Raw genomic sequence first — 16,396 nt, 5'->3', positions numbered from 1 at the left:
AGCCAAATGTCATTTTCGCACTGAGCAGAACACAAAGCTGTGTTTTCCTTCTGGAACGAGCTAGCGGTACACACACAGGAGCAGAGAACCAGGGGGACTTCCTGTCACGGCGTCTTGGGCAGACGCTGCCGGGTTTGTGCTGCGGGAGGTCCCAGGTGCCTTTTAGGGCCAAGGGCTCTGTAGCGTCCAGAGCAGCCGTTCCTCCAGCCCCAACCAAAGGGGGCCAAACCAGAAGACAGTCTCCATTGCTAAAGCTTCTAGAAAGCACAACTCTCTCTACCTCTCCATTTAATGGGAAATGGCGCACAACCTGCTGGGGAAAAGATAGACCTTATGGGAATTTAATGAGAGCGAACATGGGAAAAAGCCCAACGTGTGAGAACATCAAGGATCCTTCTTTAGGAACACACAGCTAGATTCTAGCCCAGCCTCATCTCACAGATGAAGAAATGAGTGGGGGCTGGAAACACCTAAAAACAAATAAATGGTCTCACTGTGTACCCCAATACACGCCACCTCTTAAGACACACAGAGCAAACAGGTGAGGATGGGTGACTTGATCATACTCTTAGACAGAAGGGAGAAGGCTTTCAAAACCACCCTGCATACAAGCCAGGAGAACATCAATTAAATTCAGGGTGAGCTCATGGACCTCTCAAGGTGTAGGCACAGTCAGACTTTATTTTTTATTTTATTTTATTTTTTGCTTCTGAGCTGGTAACTGTGGAGCTTAAAGTCCTATCATGAAGGAGAAACATAATGAGGTGGACCTAATCAAACTGTGTGCCTAGAGTCCTGGTTCTCAGCCTTTCCCCCCAACAGCTACCCAAACACTAGCTATCCAGTGAGGGGCTCACTCTCGTGGCCATACCCCGATGCTGTCAGAACCCCACCATTTGGTGGCAATGGGAAGCATGCTGATCGTCAATAACCATCACACCTATTAGAATTACTAGTTACCAACCAGATGTATAAATAAGACAGACTGTGAATGATGCCTGATTCTCGGGGCCAAGTGTCTTCCTTTTCAAGAAAGCATGTTAGAATTGAAGGGTGACATTACTATAGGAATAATCAACCTACTCTAAATATTTCAAGTAAATCTTTTGGAAATACCAAAGCTCACTTGCACAAGCAGCTACGTTATCAGTCTTCGATGGGGCTCTTTATGGCTCTGAGAGTGCATGTGACCCAGGAGCCTTGGAGTGGGGGGCGTGTCCGACCCCGAGATTTACCAGAACCGATGCTCAGAGCTTACATGGCAGGTTTTGAAGAGATTAAGAAACACGATCAACTTTGCTTTGCTTGTCAAACATGTCCACGTACTGGTCTATCTCTCAGGTCCTTTGGGCAATAAACCTTGGCTAAAAGAACTACCTGTGCACATGTGGGTTCAATATGGAACCTAGTTCTTGAGTCCACACCATTCAAATAAGGTGACAAGGAAAAAAGGAAACTCTGCAGTTATGACCGTGTGTGCAATTTAAAAAAAAAAAAAAAACACACATCTGATGAGAAAGAAAGTAAGATTATAAATTTAAGGATTTACGCTAGGGGCGCCTGGGTGGCTCAGTCGGTTAACTGTCCAACTCTTGATTTCAGCTTGGGTCATGATCTCAGGGTTGTGAGATCAATCCCCATGTTGGGCTCCACGGTGGGTGTGGAGCCTACTTAAGATTCTCTCTCCCTGTCCCTTGGCCCCTCCTCCAATTAAAAAATAAAAGAATTTACGCTAAGTGGTGCCCTTTCCTCAAAGCATTTATGAGTCTCATATAGTTCTTTCACCCCAGCTTCCCCATGAAGTCAGAACAGACCTGGAATACTGGACACCCTTAAGCAAAAAAATAAAAATACTGAGAGATTAAAGAGAAGCCAGACATCCTTATCCTGGGTCCCATGCACTAAGAAATTACCTTGAGCAATTACAAAATGCAAAGAACTATATTTACAATACCTGGGTTTCTCTTTACCACAACATCTTCACTAAGTTACAGATTGGTCACCCGGGAAGTGGGCTACAGTGGAGATTTTAGTAGGTCAAAGAAGAATTTACTTAAAGCAGATTAACAGCAAGAACATGATGTAGGGAATGGCTATTCTACTAGAACTTTCTCAAACTATTTAGAAATGTAACAAACTGAAATCCTAATTACAAATCACGTTAATAATACAGCCTCGAGGGCTTACTCATCATCTCCTGGCTGAATCCGTGAGAATGTGGGGTGGAGGACCCAGCTCCCCACAGCTCCCCACAGCTCCCTGTGGTCCCCAGAGGCACACCTGCAAGTCTGGGGTCTGGCCGACCACGCATGTGTGAGGAGGTGAAAGAGCACAGAACTGGGGCTGGTTCCCTTCAATGTTCCCTGCTACATACACACCTGGAAAGCCCTTACAGTCTTATTTACAGCAACAACTTGGCTTCTCACCCAGGCCTCAGGGTGAGGCTCGGCGTCTGCGCTGAGAAAGTCTTGCTATGCCAGCCCAGGATAATCTCCCTTATCCCACCCACAGTGCCCCAGGGCCCAGGAGGTCCCATTTATGTCCGCTCAGGCGTTCTGTGGGAGGTCTTCCCATGGCTCTCCCCTCCCCATCCCTGCAACTCTGCCTTCACATCCCGGGGGCCCTCTGGGCAGTTCTTGCTCCTCTCCTTGCTCACTCTTCCACAAGCCAGGTGCCCTGTATGTGAGTGACGGCCAAAGCCTCAGAGCCATGCCGCCCAACTCCAGCTTTTCCTGTTTCCAGCCAGGCTGCAGGCCAGATTGTCTGTCATGGTGCAGTTCGGGAAGCTACATGGCTCCCTATTGCCCGCGGAGTGAAGAGCAAACGCTGCTTCCCACGGTCGAAGCCCTCTGCCTCCCCCTCTGCCTCCTGGCTGCCACTGGCCGACACGTAGCTCTCGCCCGGTGAGGCTGGGATACTCACACTCTGCGGTCAGGCTAGACTCCTCTTCTGTCGTGCTGAGCATTACGTCCCTCTCCTTAACTGTCCTCTTTCATCCGCACCACCCGACTGAACTGTGCCCCCATGCTCCTTGTTTGCCCTGTGTCCCCTCCTCCCTGCATACTTCAGCCCACAGTGGTCACCCCTTCAAAATCCCATAGCTGTTGCCAGAGCCCCACTCAATTCAGCAGTTAGCTCTCCGCGAGTCTGATATTTTAGTCTCCCCGCCCTGGACTGCAGACTTTTCAAGGTCAGGGCTTATCCCTTTATGTGTTTTGTTTTGTTTTGTTTTTTAATGTGTCACCACCTGTTGGGCACAGGGTAGGCAAGCCAACCTTCTAGAGACTAGAACCATAGAAGCTTAGAGCCCGAAGAGGATCCTTCTTAGCCCTTTCATCGAATCGAGATGAAACAACTGAACTCTGGAGACCTTATCACTGAATCTGTGTTGCTAACAACTTGCTGGAAGAGAACCCAGACCCCCCAAGCCACAGATCAATGTTTTTGCACCTCTTATGTCCACTACCCTTCACTTATGCCGTTGGGCCTTATTTCTTAAAGTTCCCTGAAAAACATTTCTATGTGACATTTTACTTAGTCTATGTAGGGTTGTTCAGTATATCAGAAAGTAAACATTCCCCAGGGAACATTACATAAAAGTAAAAAAAGAATTCACGATTCTCACTTTTCACTCCATCAGGCTGTACTTACTGAATATTAATTCAGTCTGATAGCAGGACAATTGTACTTGACAACTGCATTCCCTGGCTCCTGAGGGAAAATCCATCCCTGCCCCCGGTTATGAGGGGACACTGCTCTGCACCGTTCCTGTCCTCGGAAGGCTGTGGGGGGGGCCTGGGGCACGGAGGAGGGACAGCACGGGATGGCAGAAGCAGCTCCCCGGACACACACTGCTGCCCCACCAGCCCCAGGTAAAGGGACACAGCCTTGCCAGGCAGGAGATGACTATCAACACACAGAACGCAGCTGAGTGACACGAAGGAGGGAAACTGGACGAGCAAGTTCAGGTGCAAATGTGTCTTTTCAGCCTCATTCCGATTACCTTCACAAATCATAGCTGTTCGGCCAGAGTTGCTGGAAGAACAAATGTAGATTTAGGTCACGTTTCAGAAACTACCAACTAACAGCACTCTGCCTTTTTTTTTTTTTTTGGTAATTTTAGTTTTGTTCTTTCTTTCCACCTTTGTTGGTTCAATTTTTAAACCTAAGACGCATTGCAGGGTTGCAGAGGTGGGGGAGCGGACCATGGGCCCAGCCTAGCGGATGACAGATTGCTCGTCCACACAGCAGGACTCCTCCCTGCTGTGTGGGGGTGTGAACGCGCGTGGGCCTCATCCGCCCCCTCCAGCCCCCTCCTGCCCCCTCCCGCAGAGCGGTGCATCTGTGCAGGCTGCCCGTGGGTGGGGCTCATGTCCGGCCCTGGGGGGCAGGTAGGTCGTGACGCGAGGTCTCCTCACCCAGCTCAGAACTCGGTGGGGCCCTGTGACGGGGAGGCAGAGGGAGGACAGCCTCCCCGGCGCCTAGAATTAACTTAATCCCCCTAACCACAGTCTAAATAATTGAACACCTTGGTAACCAGCGTTCAAACATTTAAAGAATTTTAGCTACAAGAGCGTTTTAACCTTTCAGTTCTGGTTTCAAATATTCAGCTTTCCCTCCTGTTGGTCACAGGCTCAGGGGACATTAAAAATATGGTATTTGGGACCAGAAAGGCACACACCTCCGATCATCAGTGAGTAGCTGGGAGCCATGTTATTCAAATGGGATCATTTCAAATGGTAATTTAGCAAACTTAAAACCAAGTAGGAGAAATGAAAATTACTCAGGTGGTTTGTAGAGTCACATGATCATTTCACCATCTGTTACAAACTGTAAATGTGTTTATTTGAAGCTGATTGACCTCCTAAAATGCTTAGATGGAGCCCTCGTGGGTAAAAAAAAAAATTATGTTTTTCTTATTTACTTCCTAAAAACAGAAAAGACCTACGTTGATTCCCTGGTAATTTATTTAATGTTAGCTGCTCCTAAAAAATGCACTGAAGATATTTATTTATTGTTATTCTTTGGACTATATATAATGCAAATTTTAAATTGAACTATTAGGTCAAATACTAAATACCCTGTTGTTAAATCAAACAAAAAAAATGAAGCAAATCCTTCTCCCCCACCCCCCAGTTTTCCATACAGACTTAGATAATATTAATTTAGAAAACAATATTCAGTTCAGATACTCTTTCTTAGCCTAGAAGTTGAAGTATTTTAAATTACTGTTAAATGTATTTATCAAATGGCAACTTGGCCCAGAGAATTCACCTACTCCATCTGGAACACCTTTTCCCTCTTCTCTACCTATGGACACACTATTTCTCTTTCAAGGCCAAGTTCAGATATCACCCCTCAAAAGCTTTCTTCAACTCTGCAGTCAGGTGAATGGCACACGGGATGCAACTTGACATCACAGCTGTTACAGGACAAGCCCGGCCCTCATGAGGCCACATCAGCATGAGTGCAGCCTCGTTTGGACCCCAAATACTCAGTAGTGACCTCAAGTCTGATGGGCCCACGACTGAGCTCCAGACCCTCCATCCAAAACCTGCTCCGAACCCTGGCCTTCTGTCTCCAGCTGGGACTCAGACCAAAAACCTTGGAGTCATTCTTGATTATTCTTTTCCCAGCACCTCATACCCAGTCCATCAGCAAGTCCTGTTGGTTCCACCATCCATTTGTATCCGAAATCTGACCACCTCTCACCACCTACTCCCACCGCCTGCTCTAAAAGCCACCCAACAGGCCTCATCTGGGGTATCGTTAAATGTTCCGCTTTGGGCCTTCGGCTTCCACCCTTGCCCTCCGACACCAGCCTGAGTGAACCTGGTAGAACAATGGCTCAGATCACGTTACCCTTTCGCTCAGGCTCTCCCAGGGCTTTCCACCTCATTCAGAGAAAAGCCCAAAGCTTTGCGGTGGCCAAGGACATGCCACCCCCTCTGCCCCCTTCCCTTGTCCTTGACCTCGTCACTCGCTGACTTACTCAGTGCCAGCCATGATGGCTTTCTAAGCCACACCTCCAATGCGGGGACTCTGTTCTAGAACAGTTCCCCAGAGAGCTGTAAGCTGGCACCCTTTAATTCAACCCCATTCTGACGCTATCTACTTGGAGACAGCATCAGATCCCACAAGTGAAGGGCTCAGTCCCACCAGACTGGCCCACTTGAGACACCTGTCAAGTCCGGGCGGTCAGCATATTTCTGATTTAGCAGCCATAAATCCGAGTTCCCGCGATCCCTGCCTCGGGGTCAATTAATTTGCTAGAGCAGCTCACAGAGCTCAGGAAAACAGTCTGTTTGCTAGGTCACTGGCTTATCATAAAAGGATGTAACTCAGGAACAGCCAGAGGGAGAGAGGTACATAGGGCAAGGCTGGGAGGGTCCCAAGTGCAGGAGGTTCTGTCCCTGTGGAGTTTGGGCGCGTCCACCTCCTAGTGTGGATGTGTTCACCACCAAGGAGCTCCCCGAATCCCTTGCTTTTGGGATATTTACGGAGGCTTCCTCATGATGACAGGACAGAGGATTAACTGCATTTCCAGCCCCTCTTCCGAACTCTCTGGATGATGAAGGTGGGGCTGAAAATTCCAAGCTTCTAATCACGCCTTGGTCTGTCTGGTGACCAGCCCCCATCCCAGAGCACAGGCCGAGCTGCCTTAGAGAACAAAAGATTCTCCTGGCGCTCTCAACAGGAACTTTTTTTTTTAATTTCATTTATTTGACAGAGAGAGGGACAGCGAGAGAGGGAACACAAGCAGGGGGAGTGGCAGAGGGAGAAGCAGACTTCCTGCTGAGCAGAGAGCCCGATGTGGGGCTCGATCCCAGGACCCTGGGATCATGACCTGAGCTGAAGACAGACGCTTAACGACTGAGCCACCCAGGCGCCCTTCTCATTAGGAACTTACAAAGGTTTTAGGAGCTCTGTGCCAGGAACCACGGGGCAGAGACCAAGATATCTTCGATTATCTCCCACTTAGTCATCAATACCGTACGTCCTTCCTCCTACTAGACAGACATCCCGGAAGTCAAGATCCCTAAGTGCCTGGAGAAGTACCTGGTGAACCTAAGTGCTCAATAAATATTTGCTCAAGAATGCACGCCTCTCTCCTCTCTTTAGATCACTCAGGGCCTTCCACAGTGTACTGAGGATATACGAGGCACTCAGAACTGTCTTTACATAAATACCTGCAGAAATTATTGAAGCAACGTGGGCCTGTTTCCTTATCAAGACAATGAAATTAGATCTAAGGTCTCTTGAAAATGAGTAACATCTTTAGAAATTTCCTCCTTTTACAAAAGAGGAAATAGATTCGGACACGGGAAGAAAATGTCCCTTCCTTTGCCCTTATTAAAGACCTACTGAGTGCTAGGAATGCAACATGAGGCCAAGACAGTGCTCATTCTCAAGACCTCTCTTTCGGGGAGACAGACATGAACACAAATCATTTCCATCCAAGGTGGTAAGTGCTGTAACAGGAAGAATGGAATATTCCAATATAAGGTGGTATACAAGATGTCATGGGGACCCACAGGCAGAGGAGAAAGAGCAAGAACAAAGGGGGTGTGGGTGTGGGTAGACAGGGAGCACAGCCCACCTCTGTGCAGCTCCTGGGCCTGTGGGTGCCCAGCTCAGCATGCCCCAGGGCGGCACTCTTCCCTGGGATACAGGCACCTCTCCACCCTCCCCTCCCCTCCCCTCCTCAGTGCATGCTTGGACCAGAGGTCTCCCTCAGACCGTGTTGCATACTCAAACCAGAGCCTGAAAAAAATCTCAAGAGGCCTCCATAAAGCTGAATGGAGAGGGAGCTAAGGTGTCACCCTGAGTAAACAGCTTAACTTGGGTCCCCATGCCACCTAAGCATTAACAAGGGACATGCATTCTAATTAGGCCTCCAACCCTTCTTTCTTTCTTTCCTTTTTTTTTTTAGTTGAACTACAGCTGACACACAACATTCACAACATTACATTACTAACAGGTGTACAACACAGCGATTCGACAAATCTATACTTTAATTCTTATTTCTAACCTGCAATCCACTGACCACACTCAGAGAAATAAAAAACGAGCATTTTTTTTACTGCATGTTTTTTTTTTTCTCTGCTCTGCACCCACCAACCATGCCCAACCATATTGACTTTACATTACCAGGGTCACTGAGTCCCTGGGGAGCTTTCTGCCTAAAGCTCATCACCAGGTACCAACAACTAAAGCTACACAGGCTTCAGAATGCAGGTTTTCATTTCACAAAGCAAGTCAACCCTAGCCAGAGTACCCAATGCAAACAGTTAGAATCTGATGGAGGAAGCAGGCAGACAGTAGCCGGTGAGGAAACACTGCCAATGTCAACCACAGCCCAATTAATCTCTTTGGTATAAGAATTGATTACGTTTCACAGATTAAAGAATGGAAACATGACTACAACTAGAAAATACGAGACTGCTGGTCTAACTCATGCCCAAGGACAGAATCACAGTCCTTTCAGCTGTACTTCCTCTATCTATGCCTCCAAATCCCCCTTCTCCCCATTCTTCATTTTGACCTCGGGTCAGGGGCATGGCCCTGCACCCACAGAGAGCGCCCACCAACTCTGAGGACAAGGAATCCGCCCAGAATGAATAAAGAAGTCAGAGCACAAACTGAGTCTGGGAGACAGAAGCATCACGGAAGCCTAGAGGATACCCCCAAAGTTACCTGCTTTTTGATAAGGGGACAACCCTTATCTCCCACCAGTAACAGACAAGGTGATCATGGCAAACTCAGCAGAGAAGTTAAACACTCCAGTATCCCATGGATTTGGCTACAGTTGGGATCGAATGATGTCTCTTGAGAATAAAATCTAGCACAGTGCAATTCTATGCCCAAGAGAGGGTAGGATATAGACAGTCTCTGTGCCCAAAACCGACTTGTAGGTAGTTGAACCACGTGAAATCGCCGTATGGGTCAAAGCAATCAAGCACCAGCAATTTCACATGCTCCAAGCTTAGAGTCCTCTTCTGCACTATGGACAGCAGATGCTCTTCCCTCCAAGACTAGTCCAAGGAGCAGCGTCATAAAACAACTTGTCCTGAGAGGCACCAGATATCCCGTTAGGTTACTGGGACCACAGAAAATTATATTCTTGACAAGATTTACAGTTTAAGTCATAAAAGCAAACGCATAATTTCTTTCGAGTTACTGTCATTTACAATGGCAACAGTAATGTTCCAAGGGTCATAAGATAGGCATAGATAACAGTAAATTTATAGTTTTGGGGGAAAAAAAAAACCTTCAAAATGCTAAAGAACTGATGTTTTATAGACAGGGATGGGCCTACACAGTAAGCACTAGGGCATACTCTCTCTGACCATCACTGGGTGGAAATGTATCTAGGATTTATTACACGTTTCTCTGCCTTCTTAAATAGAGGCATACTGAAGTATTATTCTTGATAATTCAGGGATATCAATTATTCTGCTGTGTTCTAAAATAATGATGTCTTATTCGTGCATATGAAGCTGTTGGTTGCAATGGCTAAGACATAAAAATTCTGTTTCTTGGGGCGGCTGGGTGGCTCACTCGGTTAAGCGTCTGCCTTCAGCTCAGGTCGTGATCCCGGGGTCCTGGGATCAAGCCCTATGTCAGGCTCCTTGCTCAGCAGGGATCTGCTTCTCCCTCTGCCAGTGCCCCTCCCCAGCACTCCTGCTCTCTCTCTCCCTCTCTGTCTCAAATAAAATCTAAAAAAATAAAAAAATAAAAAATAAAAAATTCTGTTTCTTGTGCTCCTATATGTTTTTGTTTGTTTGTTTTAGTGCAACAACAACAACAAAAAAACCCCACACAAAACAGTACTTCTGTGTTAGTTTACTAGGGATGTGACCTTTCCCTTAGGCTTGCCCATAGCTGGTGCCTTTCCTTCTTTAATCTGTTAGGGTGTTCAAAACCAGATAATTATATTTGTTAGAACTAGACAGAGAGGCTCAAAACCAAGACCAAGACCAAAAGCTCTCCTGTGAATAAAGAGCGCAAACCTCAGCACATGGGATTTCAGATCTCTTTCAGCTGATAGTTTGCTTGTTTCTGGTGGAATTTCTTTCCTCCTTGGCATTTCTGTTCCAGATATAATACAACATTTGCCACCGACCTTAGATGAGGCAATTCTAATGTGAGGTGTGGCTTTGTCAGCATTTAAAAAAAAAAAAAAAAGAGGCAGTGTCATAAATTTGACCAGAAGATAGTGACATCCTATGATAAACAATCATTTGCTCTGGAAGTGTTTGGGATGGTAGCAACTAATTTAAATGCTGCATACCACTGGGAAAAAAAAACAAACACAAACACCACAAGGAAGTCTCAGATGCTAAACTGTCTTATAGAAAAAGTTTTCCAAACGGAAGTACAGAACTTAGCACCCCTGACTCCAAGTTCCTTCCAGGTCTCATCTGAAAAGTGGGGTTCGGCAAACTTTTTCTGCAAAAGGCCAAGCAGGAAAATGTTTAGGTTCTGTGGACACACGTGGTTTCTGTCACAGAGACTCAACTCTGCCATTCTAGCTGGGCAGCAGGCAGAAATGGCACAAAAACAAAGGGCTGTATACAGACATGAAGCTTTTATGGACACCGAAATCTGGTAAATTTCGTAAACCTCTCATGCATCCGGAAATATTACTTTTCTTTTGATTTCTTTCTCTTTTTTTAAAAGATTCTATTTATTTATTTGAGAGAGAGCGTGCATGAGCAGGGAGGAGGGGCAGTGGGAGAGGCAGACTCCCTGCTGAGCAAGGAGCCCGATGTGGGACTCAATCCCAGGACCCTGGGATCATGACCTGAGCTGAAGGCAGACCCTTAACCAACTGAGCCACCCAGGCATCCCTTTCTTTTGATTTCTTTTCAGATATCTGAAAATGCGAATCCCATTCTTAGCTGGGGCCGGACAGGAACAGGTGGTGGGTCAGGTTTGGCCCAAAAGCTATCATTTGCTCACTGCTATTAGCTTCCGAAAGCTCAATACGTACTTGTGAACAATAACCCGTTTCTCCTACTGAAAACAGTCTGAAAACTCAGGGTCAACCTGGCACCCCCATCTCCTTCTCCCACCTTCTCTTCCTGACAATAGCCAATGCTGTAGCAGCTCCCTGACTGAATCAAAGGCCACTGCAAAACAAGCCCAATTAAGTTCCTTTTCTGAGCACTTTATTTTTATTTATTTTTTAAGTAGGCTCCACACCTGGCACGGAGCCCAGTGCGGGGCACGCAGGGCTTGAACTCACAACCCTGAGATCAAGACCGGAGCTGAGATCAAGAATTGGACACTTAACCAGCTAAGCCACCCAGACGCCCCTCTGAGCACTTTAAATAAAGAGTTCTAAAACCTCTCTTCGTAAAAAGGGACAAGGCAGCATCCTGATAAAAGGCACCAAGCTGACAGCAACTGGACTGAGCTATCACCTGGATCCCTATTTACAACACAGCAAAAGGAAGTGGCGGCCTGAGAGTCTCCTGCACACAAAACTGTATTTGTACCAAACATCAGCATGATAGAACCCTGCTTAGGGGGATGAATAAAGAAGCAAACTTACAGTACACGGACATGACAAATTGTTCCTAGTTATTTCTTACTTCCCAAGCGTCACCTAGATGTTCCTTCATCCTTGGGAAAAAAAAAAAAATCACAGTACTGATATGTGGAATTTGAGAAACAAGACAGAGGATCATAGGGGAAGGGAGGGAAAAATGAAACAAGACGAAACCAGATAGGGAGACAAACCATAAGAGACTCTTACTCTCAAGAAACAAACTGAGGGTTGCTGGAGGGGAGGGGGGTGGGAGGGATGGGGTGGCTGGGTGATGGACATTAGGGAGGGTATGTGCTATGGTGAGTGCTGTGAATTGTGTAAGACTGATGAATCACAAACATGTACCTCTGAAACAAATAATACACTATATGTTAAAAAAATAAATAAAAATCAGAGAATCAAAGTTATATGGGAAATACCTCAGTCTATAACGCCTCCTTTTGTTTTTTCTTTTTAAGATTTTATTTATTTATTTGACAGAGAGAGAGACAGCGAGAGAGGGAACACAAGAAGGGGGAGTGGGAGAGGGAGAAGCAGGCTTCCCGCTGAGCAGGGAGCCCGATGCGGGGCTCGATCCCAGGACCCTGGGATCATGACCTGAGCGGAAGGCAGACGCTTAATGACTGAGCCACCCAGGCGCCCTTCCTTTTGCTTTTATACAGCCCTTCCCTCTGGAAAGGTAAAAGGGTACCACACTTTCTCCTTCCATCCCCATACAGTTCCCTCGTAGGTGCTGCTGTATCTTTTTTTAATCCAAGAGAAGTAAAGAGATGTTTGGTTGTTTGAAATAATTCAGAGTCCTTGGCTGAGCAGACACTGAAGACAACATCCCTGCATCACCAGCCTAAGTCTTCTTCTAAAGAGACCCTGAAGACTTTACCAGTTCCTCACAGAAATGAGAGCTTGTACTCTCTGAGATGAGAACTTTCTGCCATAAGCCCATTCGTATTCCTGTGTTATAGTGATTTCTACCAAGAACAGCAACTTTGTGATGCCCACCGTTACGGCTCTGGACAAGCCAGCGCTGACTGTACTGATAGACTGGGGGGGGCAATTAGCTCAGTGATTGCCATCGACAGTGCTAGAAGAGTTAAACAAACAAAACCACAGCATGCCTTATATCTCCCTGAAAGAGAACCATGAACCACAATTCCACTTCAAGTTGTCTGGTATTTTTCCAGAAAACATTTTTCTAGTAATGAAGCAGACTGGCTTCATTCGACAAACTGACCCCCTGCCACCACACCAGTGTGTTGATACCACCTGGGACATCAAAATATGCCAGATCCTGGGTCAACACAAAAATGTAGATTATTCTGAAGCTTAATGGAACTCTATTTGAATGAATAAAGTCAATTCTACCAATGACAAGAATTCTAATGGAACTCTATTTGAATGAATAAAGTCAATTCTACCAATGATAAGAATTCATTGATTTGCTGACTTTACAAACCGGAGCGGCACATTTTTTATCTAGTGTATCCTTAAGTGCTCCTTGCACTGATTTCCTAAGTGAACTCTTGTTTTGCATTAAAACAGCCTTTCTTGGGAACTACAATGTAATCTGAATACCAATAATAGTACCACTTTTTTTTAAACAGGAACTGCAGTTTTCCTAATTTTAAAAAAGGGAGGAGAGGGAACCTGGGAAGTAACTCTACTCAAGATGTAAACTCCTATTTTTGAGATTTAATTGGCTTTAATTTAATATAACGAGATTAGGCATGAGCTGTGTCAGTCATGGAAAATCGCACCCAGTAAAAGCAAACACATTCTTTTCCTCATAACACTGTTCCCATCGGGTTCTGTCTTTAAAATACCATTACTTAGAAAACACTAAAAGTGATAATTACTCTTCACAATGTTTACTCAACATTGTGACCCAGTTGGAGACCTTCTGTAGCCAGATGGAAACACTGCTCCAGAGAATGAATGATTTTCAATTTAGAACCAATGTACTGCAAAGGAAAAGCATGGTGACTTCTAAATGATCCGAGGATGGGAGCCCGATAAAGACAATGGAAGCAGCCCTTGTCAAAATAAAACTAAAGACTGGTGTTGGCAAAGTTGAAAAGATAGCAGGGCTTGTTTAGCGCTAAGTCTCACATAGTCTCTAGAATATCACCATGCAAGCTGGAATTGTTTACTGCAGTTTAGTAATGCACTCCAGACTTCTAAATCATTGTTTTACAGGATCTATATGTAAAGTGTACTATTACTCGGTACCACTTATTACCAAAACAATCAACTGGGTTTAGCCCAAGGGGATTACAAATAAACCCTGGGAGGTGCCGAGGGGGTGGAGTGAAGGAAGAATTGTTCCAACACAAAGTTGATTCACCTGCTCCGGAGGTGGACGTGGGGTGGGGGCGGGTCCAGTATTCGTAGCAGGGATCACAGGGGCCCCAGATTCCAGGACTACCCTGGTAACTAAGAAGTGTGTGACCTTGTTCAAGCCAATATGGACTGTTGAAAGATTTGATCTCCTGGATAAAAAAGGGGACTTCGCTGAAGGTTCTCTGAGATACTTTCCAGGGTTCAAATATCAATTTATAAATATCTCCAACCAAGTGTGTGTGCCTCACTCAGCCGCTGGGAAAATTCAGCCTTCATTCATCTAATCCGGCACAGCAAGGGCGCCCTGGGGCACGCGCCGGCCTCCGCCCTCACCCGGGGACGCTCCTCCATTCGTGAGCGTCCTGCGGGGTGAGTAGTGCGGGGGGAAGTGTCGCTGCGAAGTTTAAGGGTGGCCTCGCACACCTAAAGTTGAAAAAACTGCTGAATCAGGGTGCCCCCATTTTGCCAGATCCGAGGCGATCGGATGCTCCCTTCCCTCACCCTTCCTCCTAGTCTGAAAAGAAACCAGATCCGCCTGTCCGCTCAGACAGAGGTCACCTGCGAAGAGCAGAGTGATGTCATTCGGCTACCCCTACAACAGCCCCCCAAAATAGCAAGGAGCCGAGAAATCTATGCATCACCAAAAGAGAGGGCACCCTCCGGAAGGTGACCCTACAGCGCAGCCTCGATCCTGCGGGATGGGATCAGGAGGAAGGTGAGCGCACTCGGAGCAGTGGATAGTTTCCAGCATCCCCTCGCCTCGCCGCCCGGCGGCCAAGATGCTCCAGATTCCTACCGGACAGTCAGGTTTAGGGTACCGCGAAAAACGCGACGCAGCCCTTGAAGCCCCTCTAGCCCCCCAGGCCGAAGGCTTTAGGGACGACCACTCCCCAGGAGTTACGGGCGGCAACACCCAAGGCGTGTTCTGTGACCACTGCGCCGGCTTCCGGCTCCGCGGGGTGTGAGCGCCGCTGGAGGGCCCCGGGGGGGGGGGGGGCGGCCAGGGCGCCCGGGGCAGGGGGGAGGCGGGCTGGGCGGCCGGGGCACGGGGCCAGAGTGGCCGCGGCGGCGGGCGCAGCGGCGGGCCTCTACCTGTGGTGGAGAGCACGGTGCTGGCGAAGAAGAGCGCGGAGGTGAAGTCCCAGTTCCAGTTGCCCGAGGCGTTGCTGAGCACCGACACGCCGTAGTTGCTGGCCTCCAGCACGCGGCCCAGGAACTGCTCGAGCTGCTGCTCCGACAGGCACTCGTGCTCCTCCAGGAAGCGCCGCTTCAGCTTGCGCAGCTCCTGGCGTAGCAGGTCCTCGTAGGGCAGCTCCACCGACGAGAAGACCACGGCGCCGAAGACCAGGTAGAGCAGGTAGCCGAGCACCAGGAAGCCGAAGCACCAGGCCGAGCGGTGCCGCTCCACCAGGCGCACGCACGAGCTGCCGGCCAGGGACTGCAGCATCTTCCCCCGCCGCCGCCGCCGCCGCCACAGCCGAGGCCCACACCGCAGACCGGCCCGCGCGCGGCCCGCCGCCCCTCCGCCGCTCGGCCCCGCCGCCGCTCGGCCCCGCCCCGGCCCGCCCCGGCCGGCCCCGGGCCCGCCCCCTAGCCCCGCCCCGGGCCCGCCGCGTCCCACCGCTTCCCGCCGCCCACTCCTCCACGCGCGCCCTCCGCGCTGCCCGGCGGCGCCGTCTGCCTGGGATTGGCTCGCCTCGGAGAGGTTTTTCTTCTTTCTTTTCCTGTTTCCCGGCAATATAAAGGCCCTGATGATGTGGCGCTGACGTGGTTGCCGGCTCAGGTAACCCGAGAGTCGGCCGAGACCGCGTGGCAAACTTGGCTGGACCGCCCGGGCGGCCCGGGTGCCCCCGCCCATCGCGTGGTCCGGCGGAGTGGGCGCGGGTCGCTGGCGCCCAGACTCCCGGCCCCGCCGCCGCAGGCACCTCCTGCTCCCTCCCAGGTTCTGTAACCAAACCCGGGCGGACTGCGGGCGGGGTGTGACAGACTGTGTGGCAGTGCGCTGCCTGTCCAAGCCTCCGTTCCCACCTACACCAGTTTCCCACCTATTTTTTCTTAATCAGATCTTGTATGACAAAACAGCGAGCTCTAGAATTCTTTCCTTCGTCTGCATTTTTGGCCCGAGGCTCGAGCAATCTGGTGCCAAGATGATGGTGAAAATACCAAAACCTCAGGGTTGGAAGGCACCTTGGGTCATAGCAGTCTCCTCCCACCGCCCACTCCCCAAAGAATCTGAGAGTAAAGGAGAGTTTGGGAAAAGTCACATTTCTGACCTCTCGCTATTTAAGACATGAAGAAGGAAGCAAGGTCCCAGTGTGCCAACTAACAAGAAATGGAGCTTTCCCAAGTGTTCTTTTTAAGGTGACAGGGTCAGTGAGCCACCTTACTGGGGCTGAGAGTAAACACTGGTGCACCCTTTTGGAAAGGCAATTTGGCAATACATTTCCAGAGCCTTGAAGCATTTCTGTACTCTGATTCCATGATGTGTCCTAGGAACAAATA

General features: G+C 48.4%; 1 protein-coding gene across 1 annotated transcript in view; it reads right to left on the bottom strand.

The window, feature by feature from the left end:
* The window catches only part of KCNK1 (potassium two pore domain channel subfamily K member 1), a 45,717-nt gene extending 30,304 nt beyond the window's left edge, over positions 1-15,413 (bottom strand). The window contains exon 1 of the mRNA XM_036108659.2: positions 14,987-15,413. Coding sequence (XP_035964552.1) covers positions 14,987-15,341 — 355 coding nt within the window. The 5' untranslated portion in view covers positions 15,342-15,413. The remainder of the gene's footprint in view (positions 1-14,986) is intronic.
* Between the last annotated feature and the right edge of the window lie 983 nt (positions 15,414-16,396).

The sequence above is a fragment of the Halichoerus grypus genome, chromosome 7, assembly GCF_964656455.1.
Source record: "Halichoerus grypus chromosome 7, mHalGry1.hap1.1, whole genome shotgun sequence".
Taxonomy (NCBI): Eukaryota; Metazoa; Chordata; class Mammalia; order Carnivora; family Phocidae; genus Halichoerus; species Halichoerus grypus.
Note: the sequence above shows the minus strand (reverse complement) of the source record. Positions and strands in the feature narration are given on the sequence as shown.